Below are 20,569 nucleotides of genomic sequence, written 5' to 3'. Positions count from 1 at the left end.
AAGTCCGGGTCTCGGTCCGGGAGGATAGTGTGAGCGCGCCCTAAGTGAGTGGTGAATATACAAATGGTCATGTTGAGGGGGGAGTATTCCTCTCAGGTGTTAAAATGGTTTACTCATGGAGACTTACCATAATTGTGCTGCAGTCCCTCCATAAAGCTACCTCTCTCTATAGCAGACAGGTCGAGAGAATCCATCTGATCATTAGAAGAGCCTTTCTGGATTGGAAGAGAACAGAGATCCTCCTCTATAATTTAAAGACAATCAAGCTAGCTTTACAGCAAGGTTTAATGACACAACAGAAGTCATCGTCAATATTCCCTCCTTTTTTTTAATGAGAGAAGAAAAATACAGCTGAGAAGTGAATGACCCATTTCCACCCCTTTCATATATATGGTGTTAATAGAAATATTCATCAAATGGGTGCTTCAATTTTAATCAAATCAGTTGTACAAATGTCACAGTAGCCACATTCAAACTCACTTGACTCTCATGTTGTGGCACTGGGAGCATTTTGGCCCCTCTGCCCTTTTTGGAACTGTTGAGACAAAGAAGAGAGGGACACATCATCATCCTCATTATTCTCAATACGTGTGCCCAACCAAATGACTTAGGTTCAGGACTTTAAGCATCCTTCCTGCTGCAGGGACAGCCCTATCGACAGGCCGGTGTTTGATGCTGTTTCACTGGGTTATATGGATGATATCCTAACAGCAGGCCCATTCAGCGCACCATCAGGTCAACTGAGAAAATCATTGGTCTTCCCCCGCCCTCCCTCCAGGACTTGTATCTTGCAAGAACCAAAAAGCGGGCTGTGAAAATGACTGAAGACCCCATTCACCCTGGTCACAACCTCCCTGAACCCCCCCTTTGGCAGACGTTACAGATCTCTGTACACCAGCAAAACCAGACACAAAAACAGCTCATTTCCCTCTGCTATCACTACTGAACAACTGAGCTGTTGTACCGCCTCTTAATCTACCTCCTGCATTTAGTATATTCATTCTGTACGTTTGTTTTCTATATGTATAATTGTATTTAAGACCCTACTTCATAACACACTTCATTATTTATTTTGGTTTTTACTTGTGTGTACTTCGTGTCTATATTGTATATGTCTACCTGTCTGAGAGAGTGAACACGTACCGAAGTCAAATTCCATGTATGTGTGGATACATGGCAATTGAAGGTGATTCTGATTCATGTATTAGCTGCAAGGATAACTGCAGTACAAATATGACCGAGTGCTTTTTAAACGTTACTCTTATTAACTTATGGTTTATCACCATACAACAACAGTTGGAAAGCCCTTATTTTAATGCTGGTGTGGCCTAATTTCTTACAAACATCTTCAAAGTCACACTAACACACACATAACTGATAATGTAGCGTTAACTTCGCTATCTTAAAGTTACAAAGCACAAGACGTGACCGGTCTGCGTAAGATTTCTATTCATTTGTAATGGTTAACATTCGTCTTTGGATGTTGGCTAGATTATAACTCATAATTGATAATACTCACCTCATTTGAAACAACTGTGAGTTTGTTGAGCAACAAGTTTGTTTTTGTGGGTCGCCTCTTCCCGCAAAAGCTTCAAATCCAGACGGTACCATTCCAGATACACAGGGGTGGAAGATGATACCATTTATTACGACGAAATAGTTGTCTCAAAATGAGAATTTATGTGGATGACATTGACAACGTTTACAGCTTTATTGCACCGCGATACAGAACGGATACAGTTGAATTACAATACATTATTGCACTGAAAATATGTAAAAAGTATACACCCCTGGTAGTTTCGTTGAAATTGTGGTTCTACGGCGAGCGAAGTGGTTCAATATGCGCTTAGCTCAATCTTTTATTTCAAGGGAATAAAGTAGCAACAACCGAGTAAGTCATTAAAGAGCAGTGAAATTATACGTTTAAAAAACAAATACCATGAACAATTCTAGTATCTGCACCTAAGGAAACTGTTTTTAATTTTGCATCTAAATAATAAAATCCTTACTAAATAAAAAACATATCAGGATAAAAAATAGCCTCGCAAGTCAATTTAATACGATTCAATAAAACCGTTTTTTTCCTCCTTTACACACAGCACGGATGAAGGACATGAGACCACACAGCTCTTTTGATGATTTTAATTAAAATCTTTACAAAACAAATCTGAGATGACAGTAAAAACCATTATATCAAGACCATAGTCAAAAACATTTCCATAAAATGTAAACTATAAACATTCAAAAGGTTTTTATTCAGGTTGTAAACAATGTGATTTTGAATTGTATAGTTCACCCTATTCTATAATAATTTAAGAAAACTGATTCCTTCGCCAAGTCTCTTCCCTTCATGTTATCATCATAAATAAATTAAGACACTCTATGTCCTGACTGTTCTTTAGTACCTGAATTCCCCTTTTCCAGCTAGCTTTAGATCATCTTTAATATGGCTCACTCTGCTGCTTCTCAGGGTCCTAACTGGACCCACGTTTATTCATGAAAATATTTGAGGACCCAACTGACACAATCTTATTATCCATTGTGGATTTTAACGTTCTATCAAACAAACTCAAGACACGGTAAAATAAAATCAAAGACATCTGACAACTGAAAAATCTCATCGAAGACCTGAAATGCTGAAGTTGTGGTGTTTTGAGCTTTTTAACCCTGAGTGAACCCGTTTCTGAGTCTTCCTCTGTCCTTGAAGTGAAGAGGCGTGTGCGTTTGTGTAGAGGGTACTGCGTGTGACGTGAGTTGTCTGATGCTACAGAGATGCACTTTGATATTTCCCTTTAAAAAAAACCTACATTGGAGATATAATCACAAAAGAACTGATTAGAATCAACACATTATCACAGAAATTGTACTGTACATAGCATAGGCAAAACTATTTCATCAATCGACCATTTTTTTTGGAAAGCATAAAATCTACTCTGGCCCTTCTTCCGTGCCATAGGTCCTATAGGTCATTGGTTTTGTTGTAAATGCTCTGAATCCAGAATTAAAGCTACTAAACATGTTGAGGGTCTTTTGGTCTGAGAGGATGCTTCCCCATGTGTGCTTTACATTTTTCCTTCATCTAAAAACACCTTTGGTAGCTTGTGTGTGTCTTCTTCCATTTTGCCCTCCTTCTACATTTTGATCCTAGCGTACAGCTCGTCTAGCTGCAGTCTGAAGTACTGTCGCATTTCGTTCCTCTTGGCCTTCAGTGTTGGAGTGAGCAGGCCGTTCTCAATGGAGAACAGCTCTGTGTGGATGCAGATGGACCGCACCTAAAGGACACACACGCACACACACACGCACACACACACGTATGTAGTTAGTATTAAACAGAATAATAATGTTACACTTGGATTACGCAGAAGTTTGTCCACAGAGCTACCTGGTGGTAGACAGGAAAATATATTTCAAATCTTCAAAAAGACACTTAAAAGCAAGTGTTTTACCTGCTCAAAGGACTTGAGGCCTCCTTCCTTGCCCAGTCGCACCATGTCCTCCAAGATGGCTGCCTTGACTTCCTGAACAGACAGAAAAAAAGAGAGGTACCTCAGAATAATGACATCACAAGCTCTTTCAATTAAAACTGCGGTCGGTTTGCTCCGGCCAGGGGGGCGGTGCTTGGTTTATTTTCATCATGGCGGCATTTTTCAGCTGACTAAAATATGTTCTGAAAACATCTGAGGAGAGAAACAGGTAATATAGGAACAGGATCTTGATGAATATTGGATCAGAGCTGCCTAGTCACACAGTTTAGTTCATAAGCAGTCAATGACACTGCGTCAGTGACTCCTCGGCTCTGATTAGTTGTTTTACTTCGGGCCCAGTGGGAATGCCATTAGGAGCACTGGGAGTAGGCCAAAGGACTTGATTTTTTCATTTTAATGTGTGTTTTTTTTTTTAAAGCAAATCTGACAAAAAGACGTATTCATATTGGTAACAATTGGTAACAATGGTATCAACTGAAGCTTTAACATTGGGCTACACTGAGCTAATGTTTGAGTCAATGTTAAATGCGTTCAACTAACAATCATTCAGTCAAGCTGTCAGTTTCTCATTCAAGGCGACTTTTGCAGTCATGTTCTTTTAGTAATAAAAAACTAAAACAAAAGCAATAAAAACAGATGATCTGTGATGTTTTAATATTTACTTTTTGTTCTGTAGATGTTTTAATGTTGGAAAGCCCTTTGCGCTTAAGCTTGAAAGGTGCTATATAAATATTATTATTATGATTATAAAAAACAGGAATACCCAATAGAGTCCAATCCAATACAACACAACCAAGTACCACCTAAAAATGTCCGTAAAGTTGAACTGGTCGTCAGAACCATCTCTGTTTGGATTTGTGTTGTATCATGATGTAATTCACTTGTTTGTTTGTTTGGCAGTCACCCACAATGGGACTGTATTTATACTGTCAGGCTAATGTGGCCAGCTGCGTTGCATGAAAACAGTTTTTTGAGTGTGATCATATGGTCACAGCTGTCAACTGAGTTTGCATGCATTGCAGCACCTATAGTGACCTTTTCATAATTTTTAATTGATAGTTTTAATTTAAAACTTTCAAAGTAGTATTTGTTCCATTTCTGACTCCTCTTCTTGTTTACTAGTCTTTCCACACACTCTCAGTTGCAACAGTTGGTGTTCAGGTATTACAACTGTTTGGTGGAAGGCTAGACTACTGGTGCTTGTAGCTTATTACTTATGTTGACAATAAATATATTAATATCAGCTTCACTTTATAGACCTCTTTGTTTATTTATTTTCCTCTGTTAAACAAACGTGTATTGCCTGTATCCCAGGTTGTGAATCACTGCTTTATATGAAGAGACTGATTGGTTAACTTTATTATCCCAAAGGGAAATGGGAAATGGTGTGTGCTTGTCTGAATCCACTGTACACAGTAATCAAACTGTCAAATATTACCGCTCTGCTGCATAGTTCCTTGTAGCTGCCCCCCAGTCCCACAGTCCTCTTAGTCCAGCTACACAGGAATTCAGGGTCAGGAACCACCACAGCTACCAGACAGGCCTGGAGATGAACACAAGTTTAATACAGCAGGGACTTAGAATGACTGTAGAGTGACCTTAGACTTTTTTTCATTATACACTAATCCCACCGAGACACTGAAGTGTTTTGATGCATTTTGTGTTCAGTTCAATGTTCAGTTTGCCTAATAAAATAATGTTAGATATACTTTATTTGCATTTTATTTAATTCAACACTTTGTTGTACACGTACACGTACACGTACACACACACACACACAGAATGTTCTCACTCACCTGCAGACTGTCTCCATAGACAAAGACCTGTGCCACTGCGTCGCTCCTTATGTACACATTCTCTATCTTCTCAGGAGCAATGTACTCCCCCTGTGCCAGCTTAAAGATGTGTTTCTTCCTGTCCACGATCTTCAGCGTGCCATTCTGTTATAACACACACACACACACACACACACACAATTTACATTCGATGAAATGTCTACGTGCTATCAACTTTGGTAAGAAATCAATATGTTTGAAGTTGAGATGAACTCAAACATACAGGAAGCCATTTCCCAATGTCTCCAGTGTGAAGCCATCCATCTGCATCGATGGCCTCCGCAGTCTTCTCTGGGTCGTTTAGATAGCCCTGGAACACGTTAGGACCCTTCACACACACCTAGGAACACAAACACACACGCACACACTTATATATGACGTACATTATCATGAGATACATAAAAGACAGAGCGATGATGTCTCTTTGTCGTAGTGTTTCACCTCTCCCTCTCCGTTTACAGCAAGGTAGTTCATCTCAGCCACATCCACCAGTTTAAGTGAGTTACAGGGCAGAGGAGCTCCAACGTGACCTGCAGACAGGTCACATGAGGCCAAGTTAACTTCTTGTAAAGCTGATCAATCAGTCACCTTAAGGTCACCCTTGCAAATGATTAATTAGGTAGTACAAGCAGCTTTATTATTACCTGCATTCCATTCCCCGGGCATGGTCATGGTACATCCAGCGGTGCACTCTGTTTGTCCGTACCCTTCATAGAACTGAGACAGAGAAATAACATATCATTATTATTAATATTACTGCTATTACACACACATGGATATGCAATGAAGAACTTTGGACCAGAGAAGGAGCATGGAAGAGGAAAAACCATGATTATTTCTACATATTATATTCTGTAGTGCATTGCCGTTTTCCAGGCCGGGTGAAAGAAAGAGAAAGGATCACACGTGAAAAAAGGGCCCAATGTGTGTTACCTGACAGCCCACTGCAGCTCTGAGGAAGGTGAGGACAGCAGGAGAGATGGGAGCAGCTCCTGTCAGCATGAGACGCACGCGGCCTCCGAGGCTCGCCTGTAGGTGGCAGCACACCACATTCATGGGAAAATCACAAGTTACTTTAATCCTCAAACACCACAGAATGTCTTTAATCTTACTGCTTCGACCTTTCAAATAACTTGTTTGCTGTTTGAGGATGATACCAATGTTCCATACACGTACATATTTTTCCCTTGGGCTCTTAATGCATGCCTTAAAGCGACCCTTACATATGATATGAGCCTGTGTCTGGAAACCTTACATAACGTTACAGTGTTTTGAACCCTACATGTGCCTTCAACCACCAATTAAACCAAGTATCCAAACTTTAGAGTAAAAATTAGTTTTATTAAAGTCACGTTGATTTTTGTTTAAGCATATATATAAGTGGAAATAAGCTTTTGGACTTTCTAGTGTTTTATTCTTTTGAAAAAATTTACAAAGATATAAAACCTCCTGGTGAGGTGGTGCACATATTATTTTAATGTATAAATCATTTTATGTCAAATCTAAAAATGTCTGATGAGAAATCAGAATAGCATGTTGGCTTTAGTATACGGGGGAAGAGTGAAATTTGTCGTGACACCAAAGAGTGGTCAGCGGTAGGTGTGACACGCCCTAGCTAGCTAGTACTCAGAGAACTGAGGTAACTACTACGTATCCCTGCACGGTTCAGAAAGTAAACAGCAGCAGGTTGTGAAATTCTGCGGGCCAGTTTAAACTGTTATGGTCCAGTTTGGTAACATTACATTCGCTTGTTCAGTTTTTATCCTGACTTAAGCATAAAGAGGATGGATGATTATCTCGAAAGGGTTGGAACATAGTCAACTGGGTATCCATCTTTTACAACAACTCAATTGTCATTTTGTAGATATCCAAAGCTATAGAGTTACAGTTATGAAACCACAGTTATGGCAAAACCAGTCCCTATTACCAACCAACCTGAGAGAAAACATTCCTGGATGTAGCACTCAACTATACAGTGACATACTAGCAGTTTTAACTGTGCTGGCTCTCTGTACCTGAACCTTCCGGAAGATGAGTCGGTCCCAGATACTGTCTCTCCTCACGATGCCTTTCCTCATCTCTGCCTCCTTCCTCCTGTAGGCAAATCCCAGCAGCCAGCGCTTCAGCGAGGTGTTGGCTTGCCCAATGATCTACACACACACACACACACACACACACACACAAAGGCTCACCGTCATTATTAGGAACATACTCATCCATCATCATCTTTAATGTCTATGACACAGACATCATGAACATTCACCAGCTCTAAAGTGTGCACTGCCTTGACCCTCCTGTTTATAAGGCTATCACCATCGTGCACACCTACCTTATCATACATTCTGTTTAGGAGTCGGGGTACCACAGGAAACACAGTAGGTTTCAGCGTGTTCAGATCATCTGACAGCAGACGAATATCTCCCTGGAAATAGCCGATCCTGGCTCCCTCGACTATCATCGACGCCTGTCAACAATGTCCAAAAGATCCAGAAGGTAGACGTTAAGAGGCCACCATGTAATAAGAGAGAGGGCTCACGCACAGGGTTTGTAGGAATATTCATCTGTCCTTAACAAAGGGTCACTATGGGAACTAAGGGAACATACAATACCTGTACTACTCTCTCAAACATATGAGCCAAGGGCAGGAAGGAAATATGGACATCACTGGGAGACATTGGACAGGAAACCTAAAACCCCCCCAAACACAAACACAAACACACACACACACACACACACATACCAATCGACATGACCCAGACAAACAGACAGGGAAACGCACAAACACACACACAGACAGGAAGGGGAAGAAGTCAGTGTTAATGTTTGTACCTCCACCACCCTCTCAAACATGTGGGCCAGAGGCAGAAAAGACATCATGACATCATCTGAGGTGGTCTGAGCGTAAGACTGGAGAGAAGAGGAGATAGTTTATCAAAGTCCCTCGCTTTTCAAACTAATACTGACAACGTGTTTATTATTAGTCCTTCCTCTAACAGTACGGTGGCACTGGGTCCTGAATCAGCGGAGAGTTTAAAGTGTCAATAAAATGGGCTGGACACAAGACACTAGACTAATGATAAGACCTCACATGTTATTCCTGTCATTCTCTCTGGTCTATTACACACTACTCTAATTTTTTTCTTTTTAAACCTTCTAATAAATCCTTCTTTTTCTTATTTTCGTCTGCATCCTGTGCTTTCACTGCATCTCACCGTTCCCAGTGGCCACTTGGTCAGAAACTGACCATAATCTCAAATGGTCCTTTTTTCAATTCACATTTTAATTTCTGGTTTCTCCTTTGCTTTAATGCTAAGCAAATCTGCTGTAGTACAGCAGTAAAACAGTCTTGTCAGTTAGCAGGGTCCATATATGTGTATGTATATATCTGTCTGTAACAGGGAGCTAAAGATGTTCCAGCTGTAACGTTAACAGCTCAATTATTACATCAGCACCTCACCTCTGTGATTTTGATGAAGGCTGAGCAGTTGGACACAATATTCCTATGTGTCAACATAGCTCCCTTTGGGTTTCCTGAAAGCACACACACACACACATATTTCAGATACTTATGGAAATTATATTGGGAGCAGTTCACTGTGACTGTGTGTGTGTGTCACCTGTTGTTCCACTGGTGAAGCAGATGAGAGCCATGTCCTCAGGTTGCGGAGGCTGCAGATAGTGGAGTTAACGGTCAAACAGTGCCAACACATAAAAAAAACAGCATAAGTACTGAATGGTGATAGAAGATCTACAACACCAGGTTTTGATAAACAAATATGTTTTATTGCATTTTGATTCTTTTAATCACTATAGGTGCTTTTACACTGGACAGCAAGCCGGCAATCTGCCTATTGCCGGCCTGGTCTACATATTCAGACAGAACGCGCAAATTGCCGGCCCGTTTCAGCCCCTCAATGGAAATAGAGTTTTGCGGCTTGCCGACATTTGGTAGAGGTGTAGATGACGTGAACTGTTGTGCGACCCACAGCTGGGAGTTTTAAAAGCAGGAAACAGCTGATCACAGGAACGAGAGACTGCAAGGCATAACCTGGTCATCACTTCAACCGAATGTCGACCGCAGAGATGAGTGATTGGAAAGCCTGTGTAATCTGTGAGCTGCTGACCATCACAGCAGAGTAAGTCGCACATTTTCAGATCATGGTGACGGTGAAAGATGGGATTCTTTAAGAAAAGACGGCCGAGGAACTTTGCCGACGTGGTTTTGGGAGAAGAAACAAGTGATCAGCAAATTAAAGAGAAGAACTTGAGATTAAATTTAAACGAGGTCAGTTACCTCAATAACAGGAGCGCAACTTTGTGTTTCAGGTCACATGTTTAGGCTGCACCCATCCCAGAAATTTGGCTTTTGGGAAAAGAGTAATATCACAGCTCGGTTTCACATAGACGGGATTTCAAATTGCAACCTTTGCCTGGTCGCCAATGTTACGGCTTTTCTGTATAAAAACACCTACTGGCAGGCAAGATGGGCAGCAGAATGAGCTGGCACTTAAGAGTACAAAAGCATTAGCATCAAAATATATTCTAAGTACCAAAGTATTTGTACTCATTATGCAGAATGGTCCATTTCAGAATGATATATATTATATTAATGTGCTGTGAACGGCCCTTTACTGGCTCAGTCTGTTGTCATGGACAGAAATTATGGGGGCAACATGCAAAACTGCCCCAAGAAACCTCAGAGTGCCCCCAAGATTTTGGAAAAAAAGTTAAACATGTATATGTTAATCCATAGCCATCTTTTTATTTTCATTCAATTAATTTACTTTCCATTCCCCTCTCTAACACACTCTCACACATAATGATAGTATATATGTGATAGTTAATAGTTAGATAGCAGTAGTATGCTTATTTACTCATGTTGGCACATTGTGTGTATCTGGGCTCATATTATATTAAAAACACTTTATGCACTAATTCATAGGAACAATATACTTTTACGCCGATGTTCGCAACGACAATAAAAGCTAGACACATTCACTGTCTTCATGCAGACGTCAAGAAGAGAGTTCCAATTAGCCAACAGAAATGCAATACTACGCGATTGATTGGAGAATCCAACACGATTCACATTATTTTATAGATATTATTATAGATATGTTTTTGCAGTTTGCAGGTATATAATAGGTCGTTTAAAAGCCAGTGTTTACTCACCACTGGTCGGTGATGGTTGGCCTTACCGATAGCCTGCGCAACAAAAGCACATTCATGAAGCCATTATGGATGGAATAAAGTCACAAGGAAAATAAAAAGAATGCAAAAAGAAAATTTTGGAAACTGGAAACTGGAACTGGCACAAAACAAGGTAGGAAAAGAGGAAAGCAAAAAAAGACTAAACAAAAGCAAAATAAAAACAATATAAACATAAAAACAACAATATAGGACAGAAAAGGATCAAGCTAAGCAGAAACAAACAAGCAAACATTTACATAAAAAAAATGGCGGGTAGAGCAAAACAACCAAAGATGGAGGAAGACATCTATAGTTGCTAACAATAAATATTTCCAGATTAATGAATGATTGATTGATGAAAACAAAAGATAACAGAACATACAAAAAAGGCTGAGGAAATAGGTTATAAAAGAAAGACAGAGGGGCCTGCTGACCTCCATCTCCTGCAGGCTGAGGATGTGGACCCCAGCCTGTTGCCCCCTGTCCACCAGGTCGGCACTGGGGGTCTCCATTAGAACGATGGTTTTCACAGAGTGTTCCCTTTCCTTAACACAGTCCAGGACCAGGTTGACCTTATCGACCACGTCACACACTATCGTCGAGATGGAAGCTGCAGAATCGACATGCACACACAAGCGGACAGATCCGGTCACATGCGGTTCTTCGGGCTGATGAAGTGTAATTCCGCTGCTGCTGCGCTTTACCTCTGTCTATGATGTAGCCGATGGCTTCTGTTCCTAGTGTGTCGTACAGAGGCACTGACACCAGAGAATAGGTGTAACACGCCAGCTCACTGATGGTCCACTACACACGCACACACACATGCACGCACGCACACGCACCGCACACACACACACACACACACACACACACACACACACACACACACACACACACACACACACACAGTATAGGGTAATCCATTTACTCAGAAACAATGAGTTTAATATTATATTTTATATTATACTATTATTATGTATACTTTATTACACTTCAGTCAATCTAGCCAAAACCAATGATTTTGCCATTTTAGTCAAACTTATCTGACATAGGATGGTATCTTATCAATATCTGATTAAATACCAAGTAATCAGCCACCAACTTTATGAATTATAGTAACACAATTGTCAGGACTGAGACAGACTGAGCGCTGTGTCGGTGTGTGTGTGTGTGTGTGTGTGTGTTTGAGAGAGACAGAGAAGGGAAGAGAAGGTGGAAAAGCAGGAGTTGGCGAACATATTTCGTCATAGTTTTTCGCTACAATTGTGTTAAGATTTGATCAAGTAATGAGTCAGAGTGTGATTTTGACGTGGAGAGAGTAGGTGTCTGTACCTCAGGTCTGTTCTGAGAGAAGATGCCAATGTGAGGGTCTGCGGTTTTGGAGTGTCCTTTGTGAAGAAATGCTGAACCCAGATTCTCTGTTCGCTCCAATACCTAAAATACACACACACACACACACACACACACACATCTGTTAATGCTGCACCAAAAAACCATAGTGAGGCGAGACGTCAGTGCTTTTACCCCTGCTTATGGCTTAAAATTGCTGGCAGCTTGATTAGAGTTGCGTTAGTAAACTTGTTTTGATTTGGACATATCATTCATTCATTCATTCATCTTCAACCGCTTATCCCGGGGTCGGGGTCGCGGGGGGTGCTGGAGCCGATATTTTATTTAAGAAAGTGAGAAAATATTCTGGAAACAACAATTTGCTGTACTCTTTTTCTTTTTTCCCAGCTTATCCAGACCTGGAAATTACCCAAATGAAATGCCATACTTTTCCATACTCGTAGGAACCCTGTCAGCCGTTCTTTCTCTCTCTCCATGGCTCACCCTGTTTGGTTTGGTTATATTTAGTTAACTATTACACTTATTTCCTAACCTGGCATCAGCACAATAATATTCATTTGCAAATTAGTTTCTCATTAACTCTGAGTTCATTTTCCATCATCAACGGTGCAGACTAAAATGCCTCTGGGCGCAATAAAATAGAACTACAACGAATGACAGCAACAACACAACGTAGTCCTGAGCCATACATGCAAGTTGGGGCAGTGCGTGATCTTGGTGCCCGGGCACAAACTTTCTGATTCTAAACATAAAGCCATCATATTTGCCCAACCTTGCCGCTGGCTTTATCAATACCTGCACTGTGTGTCAACAACTGCTGGTGTTGACTGCAACCTTTAGCTCTCCTGCTGAGGCTATAATGTTTTTCATGGTGACTCTAACCTCTCTGTAGGACATCCATTCATACGGCTGTTTTGGTTTCCTGGCGCCCAGGCAGGGACCATTATCTTGAGGACGAAAGGAGAGCGACAGAGGGGTGAGAGGGGAAGAAAAAGGAGAAATTTAAAAACAAAGCTGTTCTGTATATGAATTCCCCCCTCTTATGACACACACTAACTGTACCTTCCTACCCTGTGTTTTCTGCTGCTGACATAATATAAGACATACAGTATATACATATAGTCAAAATCATATAATATGAATGTGTAACTTACTGGAGACTCGGACCCCTCTGAGGAAGAACTCGTACATTGTTCTGGCATCATCGTAGAAATGTGTAATGTGAGCATCTCCGTTCAGCAGAACTGATCGGCGTGCAAACTCTCCGCCCTGATAAAGGAAACAAATGTGGGTTATGAAACCTACGATGGATCCTGCAGGAAATCAGTTGCAGTTTCTTCTTGCTTGGACATATAATTCTAAGTCTCGTACACTCTCTGTTTTGTTAACTGTGACAGTCTCCGTCACATATCAAGTTAATTTGCCCTACTTGTGAGTAAAATATTGGTTATAATACTTTATATCTTTTGTGATCAGCCAACTGAGCACGTGCTGTGACAAAAATGGAGCATTGTCCTGCTTTTGCACTTGAATTAGGCTTAATAGCTGCCAGTTAAAGTCAAGAGTGGGGTTTACAGTGCAACAAGCTGCCCCACTAAAGGCAGGGACACACCAAGCCGACTTCAAAGAACTAGTGGAGACGTGAGGCAACTGTTCTGTGAATCACCCAAAAAGGGGCACTTGAACATAACGCAAAGACTACAGCTGACAGTTAACTAGCATGTAGTTTTTGCGCTACAAAAGCACAGTTACAGTATCTATAATGAATCATGCCTTGTAGATCTGCACAGTACCTTATAAGTTACTTTGTGTTTGAACCTGCAACCCTTTAGATGCTTGACACTGACACGCAGACCTTAAACTCACCGGAACCTCGACTGACTGCATCTGCAGGTCACAGATTGCTGGGAGGGCCTTGGGTCGTGTTGCCAGGTAGTAGGTTGTTGCGGCAGCCACTGCCCCCATGCTGACCAACATGGGGGTGGAGACACTCCTGATGTACTGGTTGACATCATCCAGATCTGGCAACTTCATCTTCTGCAAGAACTCCCGGCTCAGCATGATGATGATGAGGTAAAAGAGTGTGTGTTTGTGGAAAGTGTACTTGTTTGCGTGTGTGGGTAGAGTGGAGATGTGTATGTGTGTGTGTGTGTGTGTGTGTGTTTGATTTATAACGGGCAGAATGTGTGTTAGAACACTGAGGCGTTTCTGCTGGCCCTGAGGTGAGGTTAAGAGTGTTTTATAGGGAGGAGTGTGTGTGTGTGTGTGTGTGGAGGGCAGCTGGCCAGGATGGGACCTAAGGGGGGAAGAGAAGTAATTCAATCAGCTGTTTACATTGAAAAAGTTATCAAGTTTTTTTTGATCTGTGGTTTTGGAGGTTTGTTATTTTTAACCTACCAGGTAATCACATCCCTCATGTTGTTTGTTTGTACTCTGCTAAATTCAACCTTAACAGAATTCTGATCTCTAAAATAAAGCACAAGTGCAGTTCTTCAGTATTTAGGAATGAGCACGGATGAGTACAGTAACATTTTAAGTTCCTAGTATTTCCAAATGAAAATTTGAAGCAATTAATATTCACCAGATTATGGAAGTTTAGCTTATTGTTAGCTGCATGCTATACTTTGTTAATTAGCAACAAAGAGTACAGCTTATGCTGAAGGGAATGCCATTAGTTTTGCAGGCATTTGGTCATAAACCAAAGAGCTGACATCGGAGGGTGGTGCTAGATGACAAGTCTGATCACCAGTCATAACAATTATCTTTGGAAAATGAATATTTTTAACAAATCTCACAGAAACCATCCAATAGTTATCAAGCTATTCAACTCTGTTTGAACCACACATGTCTGAGAGAACCAGTTTCAAATTATTTTTTTTACAGTCTGTTCATTGAATTTGAATGATTAGAAAAACAATAGTGTTCTAATTACAGATCTAAATTCAGCATACCCCAGAACGGATACCAACCCCGACACCCAGCCCCAGAAGATGGACGTGTATAGTTAAAAGTAAATTAAAGACAAACCAAAAAAAAAAAGAAATGATGATAGAGGAAGAGAAAAATTAAATAAATAAACAGTTTGGAATGCTGGATCATTTAGAATCGTATGCCTCAGGGCTTATCATTTCTTTTCATCGAAGGCTGCACTGCTTTCCAACCGGGCGGCACACCTGTTAAACATAAATAAAAAGCCTATTTCATAATAACATTAGCACCACACAGGATGCACAGATTACTTTTGTCTCATGAAACCTAAAAAAAAAAATACAATGCTGTTCAAATATTGTCTCATTTAATCTTCACTGAGCTCAGACTCAGATGATAAAACAGTTGTGATGATGCTGGAAACATCAAAAAGCTTTTTTGCACGCAGAAAATGAATCAGGAATCGATTAAGACCCGGACCGATGAGCAGAAGCGGTAAAAACTTATCAATTCCCACCCGTAGGCAGGGTGACACAATATATGAGTTTATGTTTTGTTAATAGGATTTTAGTTCACTTGTCAAAACACGGTGCAGCAGAACTCTTCGTATACCAATAACTCACTCACTGTCAACCACCTGCAATAATGTGTTTCTACAGTCTACTCTCAAATACAGACTTCAGGCACCTTGTTCTGCTGCTCCTGCTGTAGAATAATAACAGGGGCTCATATTGCGGTATAATTAGATCATATATCACATATTTAACAGTTTCTCTGAGGACAAGTTTAACAGGTGTCCTTTCCTTGCGGTCGGGCTGGGGAATAAGGCTTTCATTGTTGGGACAAACACACAAACACAGATGAGGTGACAGACCGGAGGAGCTGTTTAAGGATAAACAGATTAGAAACAGAGTCTGAGGTCTTTAGGCAGAACAGGCCCACCCCCACGTGAACCTTGAGGATGAAGGTGACGAGCTTAAGCCCAGATTCCAAGGTAACAATACAAGGAGAGGGACAGTGCTGATCACATCAAGACCACAGCCTTGATTTGACACCAAAGTTTAGAAAAGCAAAGCACTCAGTCATCCATTATCAAACAGATCCTGTCACTGTCTTTCTCTTTATCTCAGTATATCACCTGCTGACGTATGTGAAATCAGGGGTTATGTAATCCAGTTCATGTTAATCACATTGAACTGTGTGTTGAACCAAAACTGCAACTTTCAAAGGCTTTCAATTTACTTTCTAAATGGTTACAAGTAGAAAAACAACAACCATGACATGGAACAATACAACTAACGCAGGCGCTGTGTTTCGCAGCAAAGGGTGTATGTCATTTTTGCGTATCTACTTTTCCACGGTCACTGAGGCTCCTCGAGGGATAACTACGAGTTTACAAAAATATGCTTCAAAGGTTACTGACAAGTAACTGTAACGACCTCTAAAGTGGGAAACCCTGAACAAGACTAGGCCTTGAATCTATAGGTTTCAATAACTGCACAGACAGATGACTAGACAACCTCTGTGTTTCCATCTCCTTTAGCCACAACACAGAGATATTTCTATCTATCCAGATTTCTATAAGCCAGACGGAGTGAGTTTCTTCCACACTCACCTGTAACAGAAATCAGCTGCGTGAGACAGCAGCTTTCCTTTGTCCTTTGTGCTGTTGTTACTGCTGCTACAGCAACAGGCGGGCTTTGCTCCCACGAGGAGGATGCGTAGATATACGACTGGCACACAACACACGCGCAGATTCTGTTACAAGGTGATGTGTAACCTCGGCTAATCTGCCAATCAAAGGTCAGACTGGCTCCAGGTAGGGCTCTGATTGGCTGTTTGTGGTAAGACGGTGGGTCTGATTGACTCAAGGACTTGATGTAAACAATCAATGAACTAAACCCTTGACAACATCAATGAGACAAATGTTGGGGGACTAAATCATTGTTCATTTTGGCTTCTTCTAATTGCAGTTACGAATACAACAAAAATATACGCCATGTTTAATTCCACAGTAGTGTATTATGCACCATCACTCCCTGTTTATCTTACTCGTGTGTATCATCGGTCTTAATGTAGATTCTATTAGACATGAAGAGAAATGAAACGTCCCTAACTAAGAGCCTTGCAAAAGCCAACAGCTTCAAGCATATGCTCGATCTCCTCACCTTTCCCCCAGTGAACTCTGACCCTGGTGTGGGCAGCAGAGATAAATGCTGAGCAAAGGAAAAAAGTACCAGAAAAAAAGAGGAAGTTATCTTGCCAACACATTGAGTTGTGGCATATACTGTTGTTTTTTCCATGTTGGGTCTGTGTCCATTAATTAATGGTTTGATTCATAAAATGTCCCGGAATACTGAAAAATACATATTACAATGTCATAAACATATTCAAATGGATTGTTTAGTCTGACCAACAGTCCAAAACCTAAAGATATTCAGTTAATTGTCAAATAATTAAAAAAAAGAAAAAAGAAAAGGCAAATCCTCACAATTGAGGCGCTGGAACTGTGTGATGTTTAGTATTTTTTGCTGGATAAATTACTTCAACGATAAATCAATTATCGATTAAGATAAATTGGCTGTTAAACTGATGAATCTCTTATTGCACTAATTGTTTTAGCTCTGAATGTGAATATGCTAATTGAGCAGATTTAACCAACCTATTTCCAGCCCTTTTTTCATTGCAAAAATTTATTTTATAAACTATTTGTTCCCTTTAAACCCCAGCCCACATTGTAAGCTAAAATTTTCAAAGGAGCCAACCTTTCCTCATTAATTAACTAACTCACCCCATGGCACAATTATCACTGTGCGTATTTGACAAATGATTGGATTACGTCTGTTTTTGATATGGTAAAAGGTTAGTTTCTATTGCCTATGACACAGTAAACATAACCAGAGCAGATAACCCCCATATTTCCATTTTATGCAAGGCTGTCTTATCAACCAGGCAAAAGGGGAAACTACCCAGAGGCCCCCACACACTCAGGAACACCAAAGTCCCCTGGGGATGACTGTGTCTAAAAGCACAATGCTGCGGGGCTGTGTGTTTAAATCTAGGTTGTATTACTACCAATACCTTTGACGTTTCAGTTGATAGTATGTTATCACAGTAAATATTCTCAAAGAAATGTGTATCATAACTGAATTGAGAAAGGTAGGGGAGTATTCCAGCGTAGGAATATCACTATTTACTGGTTGGTTTCTTGGACTCTGGAGTGTGTGTTATCTTACATCAATCACTTTACCTTTTCCCCCCTATCTTGATTGTTGAGTAATTATATATTTGTATGTATAATTTAAAAAATGTTCTGAATAAACTTTAAGCTTATGTCAACATATATTCGGTGCTGTGGCATTACTTTATCTCAGTATGGAAATGCACACAAAGCGCTGTGAATAACTTTTTTTCAGTCCAACATTTACTCAAGTACCATAATACTTGTGTACCATTTTGAGATACTTATACTTGAGTGTTTCCATTGGATGCTACTTTACACTTCTACTACATTCTTGTTTTTATTTAAAGATAACTTTACACATGTCAACACTTGTGTGGACTCAGCAACTCCACACACACATCCATGTACATTGTACACTACGGTGTGAAGTGGCAGATGCATGATTTTCTGCATGTAAAGCACTTGATCCGCTTTATTCTATTGGCTAGTCCACCTTCGCTTATCCAGCCGTAACGCACCGGCGTGCAGAACAAGAACAAGCGCCACCACATAAACAGCCAGGCAGAGTTACTACTGAGGAGGGGGTCGGGGAGGGGGGGGGGTGCATACTAAGGAACCAATGAAAGTAGGGTGGGTTCATGGATGTCAGCCAATCAGAGACCAGTCACCTTTCACCTCAAAACCTGCAGTGTACCACCAGGTCCCTGTCTTTCACAGTCCACCTGCATAATGTTGGCTATGCATGATACTGTTCCAACAGAATATATATATATATATATACAGTATGTGTGTATGTATTTATGTATATATTTAACTGCATTGTTGCATACTACCGCATACACACGAACACACACAAGTCAGCCACCACAATGCAAGTCAACGCAAAGCCGGTCCTTCGTCTACAGTATGTCCCCGCCGCTGGACTTTCAACTTTCATTTCACTTGAGTGGACATTGAACACTCTTGTAAGCAGACTAGTGAAGCTCTTGGAACAAAAAAAACGGCCACTACTTATTCTCCCGCTCTGCCAACATTTGACAGCAGTGACCCGACGGTTCACCGGGGAACCGTTACAATGACAAACTCCACTCAAGTTTGTGAGAAGGGCAGACTCCTACAAGAAAATCATTTCCCAGTTTATCCGAAGCCATTTTGGCGTGCAGTTACTTATCCCGAAAAACATTTCAGAAAAAGTGTGTTTATGTTTCCTTCATTAACACGATACCGTTAAACTGACAGAACTATGAATGGACTTCGAGCGTTTCAAAACCACTGTATGAATATATTTTTGTTACGCATGTGTTATAACAACTACTAAACAAAATATTATATGGTTCAATATTAATAAACACTATGTAGTTTCTCCGATGGACTCCCCACCTGTTTGCAGCAGATCTCCCCGGCTTCTTGTCCTCCGGACCACGCGCACGCTTGTAGAGTGTTAAAAAAGACAACTTCCGGACACACCTTTCAGAATAAAATCCGTTCTCTTTACACAACTTTCTTATGAGTAAACTATGAAAGAGCTAAATGAGCAAAGACTGTAAGTGCAAGAATATCATTGAGCATACTTTGAAGTATACCGAAATGTAGTCTTCCCAGGTTGTATTTTCATGCTGTAACGATTTTAACACATAATTCTGAAGGCCAAAGTGTCTGATTTCCGGTCATAATAAATCCAGTCCAGCGTAGGGCACAATAGGCGATAGCCCGATAGAGTGGCCTCCCGGGATGTTTCTCTCAAATAATAACAAATAAATCTATAAATAAAATAATATAAATAGGAGATTCTACACCGTGGTGAAAGGTGTAGATCCATCTTCATCCGGTCGAACACTGAAAGACAAAATTATTAGCATCAAAATAAACTTAAGGTAGCAAAAGTCCTCTTTATGCAGCATAGCCCATTTCAGAACAATATAGGCTACAATTACATAATTGGATTATAATGACTGACGCAATAATGTATTCATCACATCTCACAGCTGGTAAATTTGGTAAAATGTATTTGTATATACTATTTTGTATATACACCTTTACACACTGCTGGGTATCTTGTGAACCTCCCCTTGATGACCAAAAGGCTTTATTTTTTATAAATATTATAATTTAGAGAAAGTTCAATCACTCAACCTTGTAGTAAGGGCTACCAGTAGATTAAATAGTAAATTAAAGCGGTCACATACATGTAGTGGCATAAAAAGCACAATATTTCCCTCTGAGAAGTATTGAGGTGGAAGTATCAAGTAGCAGAAAATAGAAATAGTCAAGCACAAGTTCCTCAAATTTGAACTTTAATATAGGACTTGAGTAAATCTACTTATTTTCCACCACTGAAAGTAGTGATATCTATCTAGGAGGGTCCGTGGCCATGTGCACTCTTCTAAAGTGCCTGGATCCCTGGTAGCACATTTCACTTCTGCATGTAATAAAGTAATAATTAGCTTTTTCTAAACTTGTTAAATGTACACTGTGCTTATTCAGTGTAAAGGTTTAGAGCTACATCTGCTGGATGAAAAGTGTCCACATTTGATGTGTCCACATTGGTGGACACATGGGAAGATTTCAATCTTTAGATCTTAATTGTTGACAGTAGA

General features: G+C 40.4%; 1 protein-coding gene across 1 annotated transcript; it reads right to left on the bottom strand.

The window, feature by feature from the left end:
- Window positions 1-3,131: 3,131 nt before the first annotated feature.
- Window positions 3,132-13,921, bottom strand: LOC310948440 (long-chain-fatty-acid--CoA ligase 1-like; the record flags this gene model as incomplete). Its single annotated transcript, XM_083915576.1, has 20 exons — window positions 3,132-3,272; window positions 3,447-3,518; window positions 4,924-5,028; window positions 5,282-5,425; window positions 5,544-5,660; window positions 5,762-5,850; window positions 5,965-6,037; window positions 6,254-6,349; window positions 7,336-7,470; window positions 7,650-7,784; window positions 8,150-8,227; window positions 8,778-8,851; window positions 8,938-8,989; window positions 10,493-10,525; window positions 10,945-11,120; window positions 11,215-11,314; window positions 11,843-11,944; window positions 12,743-12,807; window positions 13,015-13,129; window positions 13,727-13,921. The coding sequence occupies 20 exons, from the start codon at window positions 13,919-13,921 to the stop codon at window positions 3,132-3,134; spliced, it is 2,097 nt and encodes a 698-aa protein (XP_083771702.1).
- Window positions 13,922-20,569: the final 6,648 nt, after the last annotated feature.

The sequence above is a fragment of the Echiichthys vipera genome (assembly GCF_963691815.1).
Source record: "Echiichthys vipera genome assembly, chromosome: 6".
NCBI classification, from domain to species: domain Eukaryota; kingdom Metazoa; phylum Chordata; class Actinopteri; order Perciformes; family Trachinidae; genus Echiichthys; species Echiichthys vipera.
The sequence above is the reverse complement of the archived record's forward strand: the minus strand, read 5'-3'. Positions and strand labels throughout refer to the sequence as shown.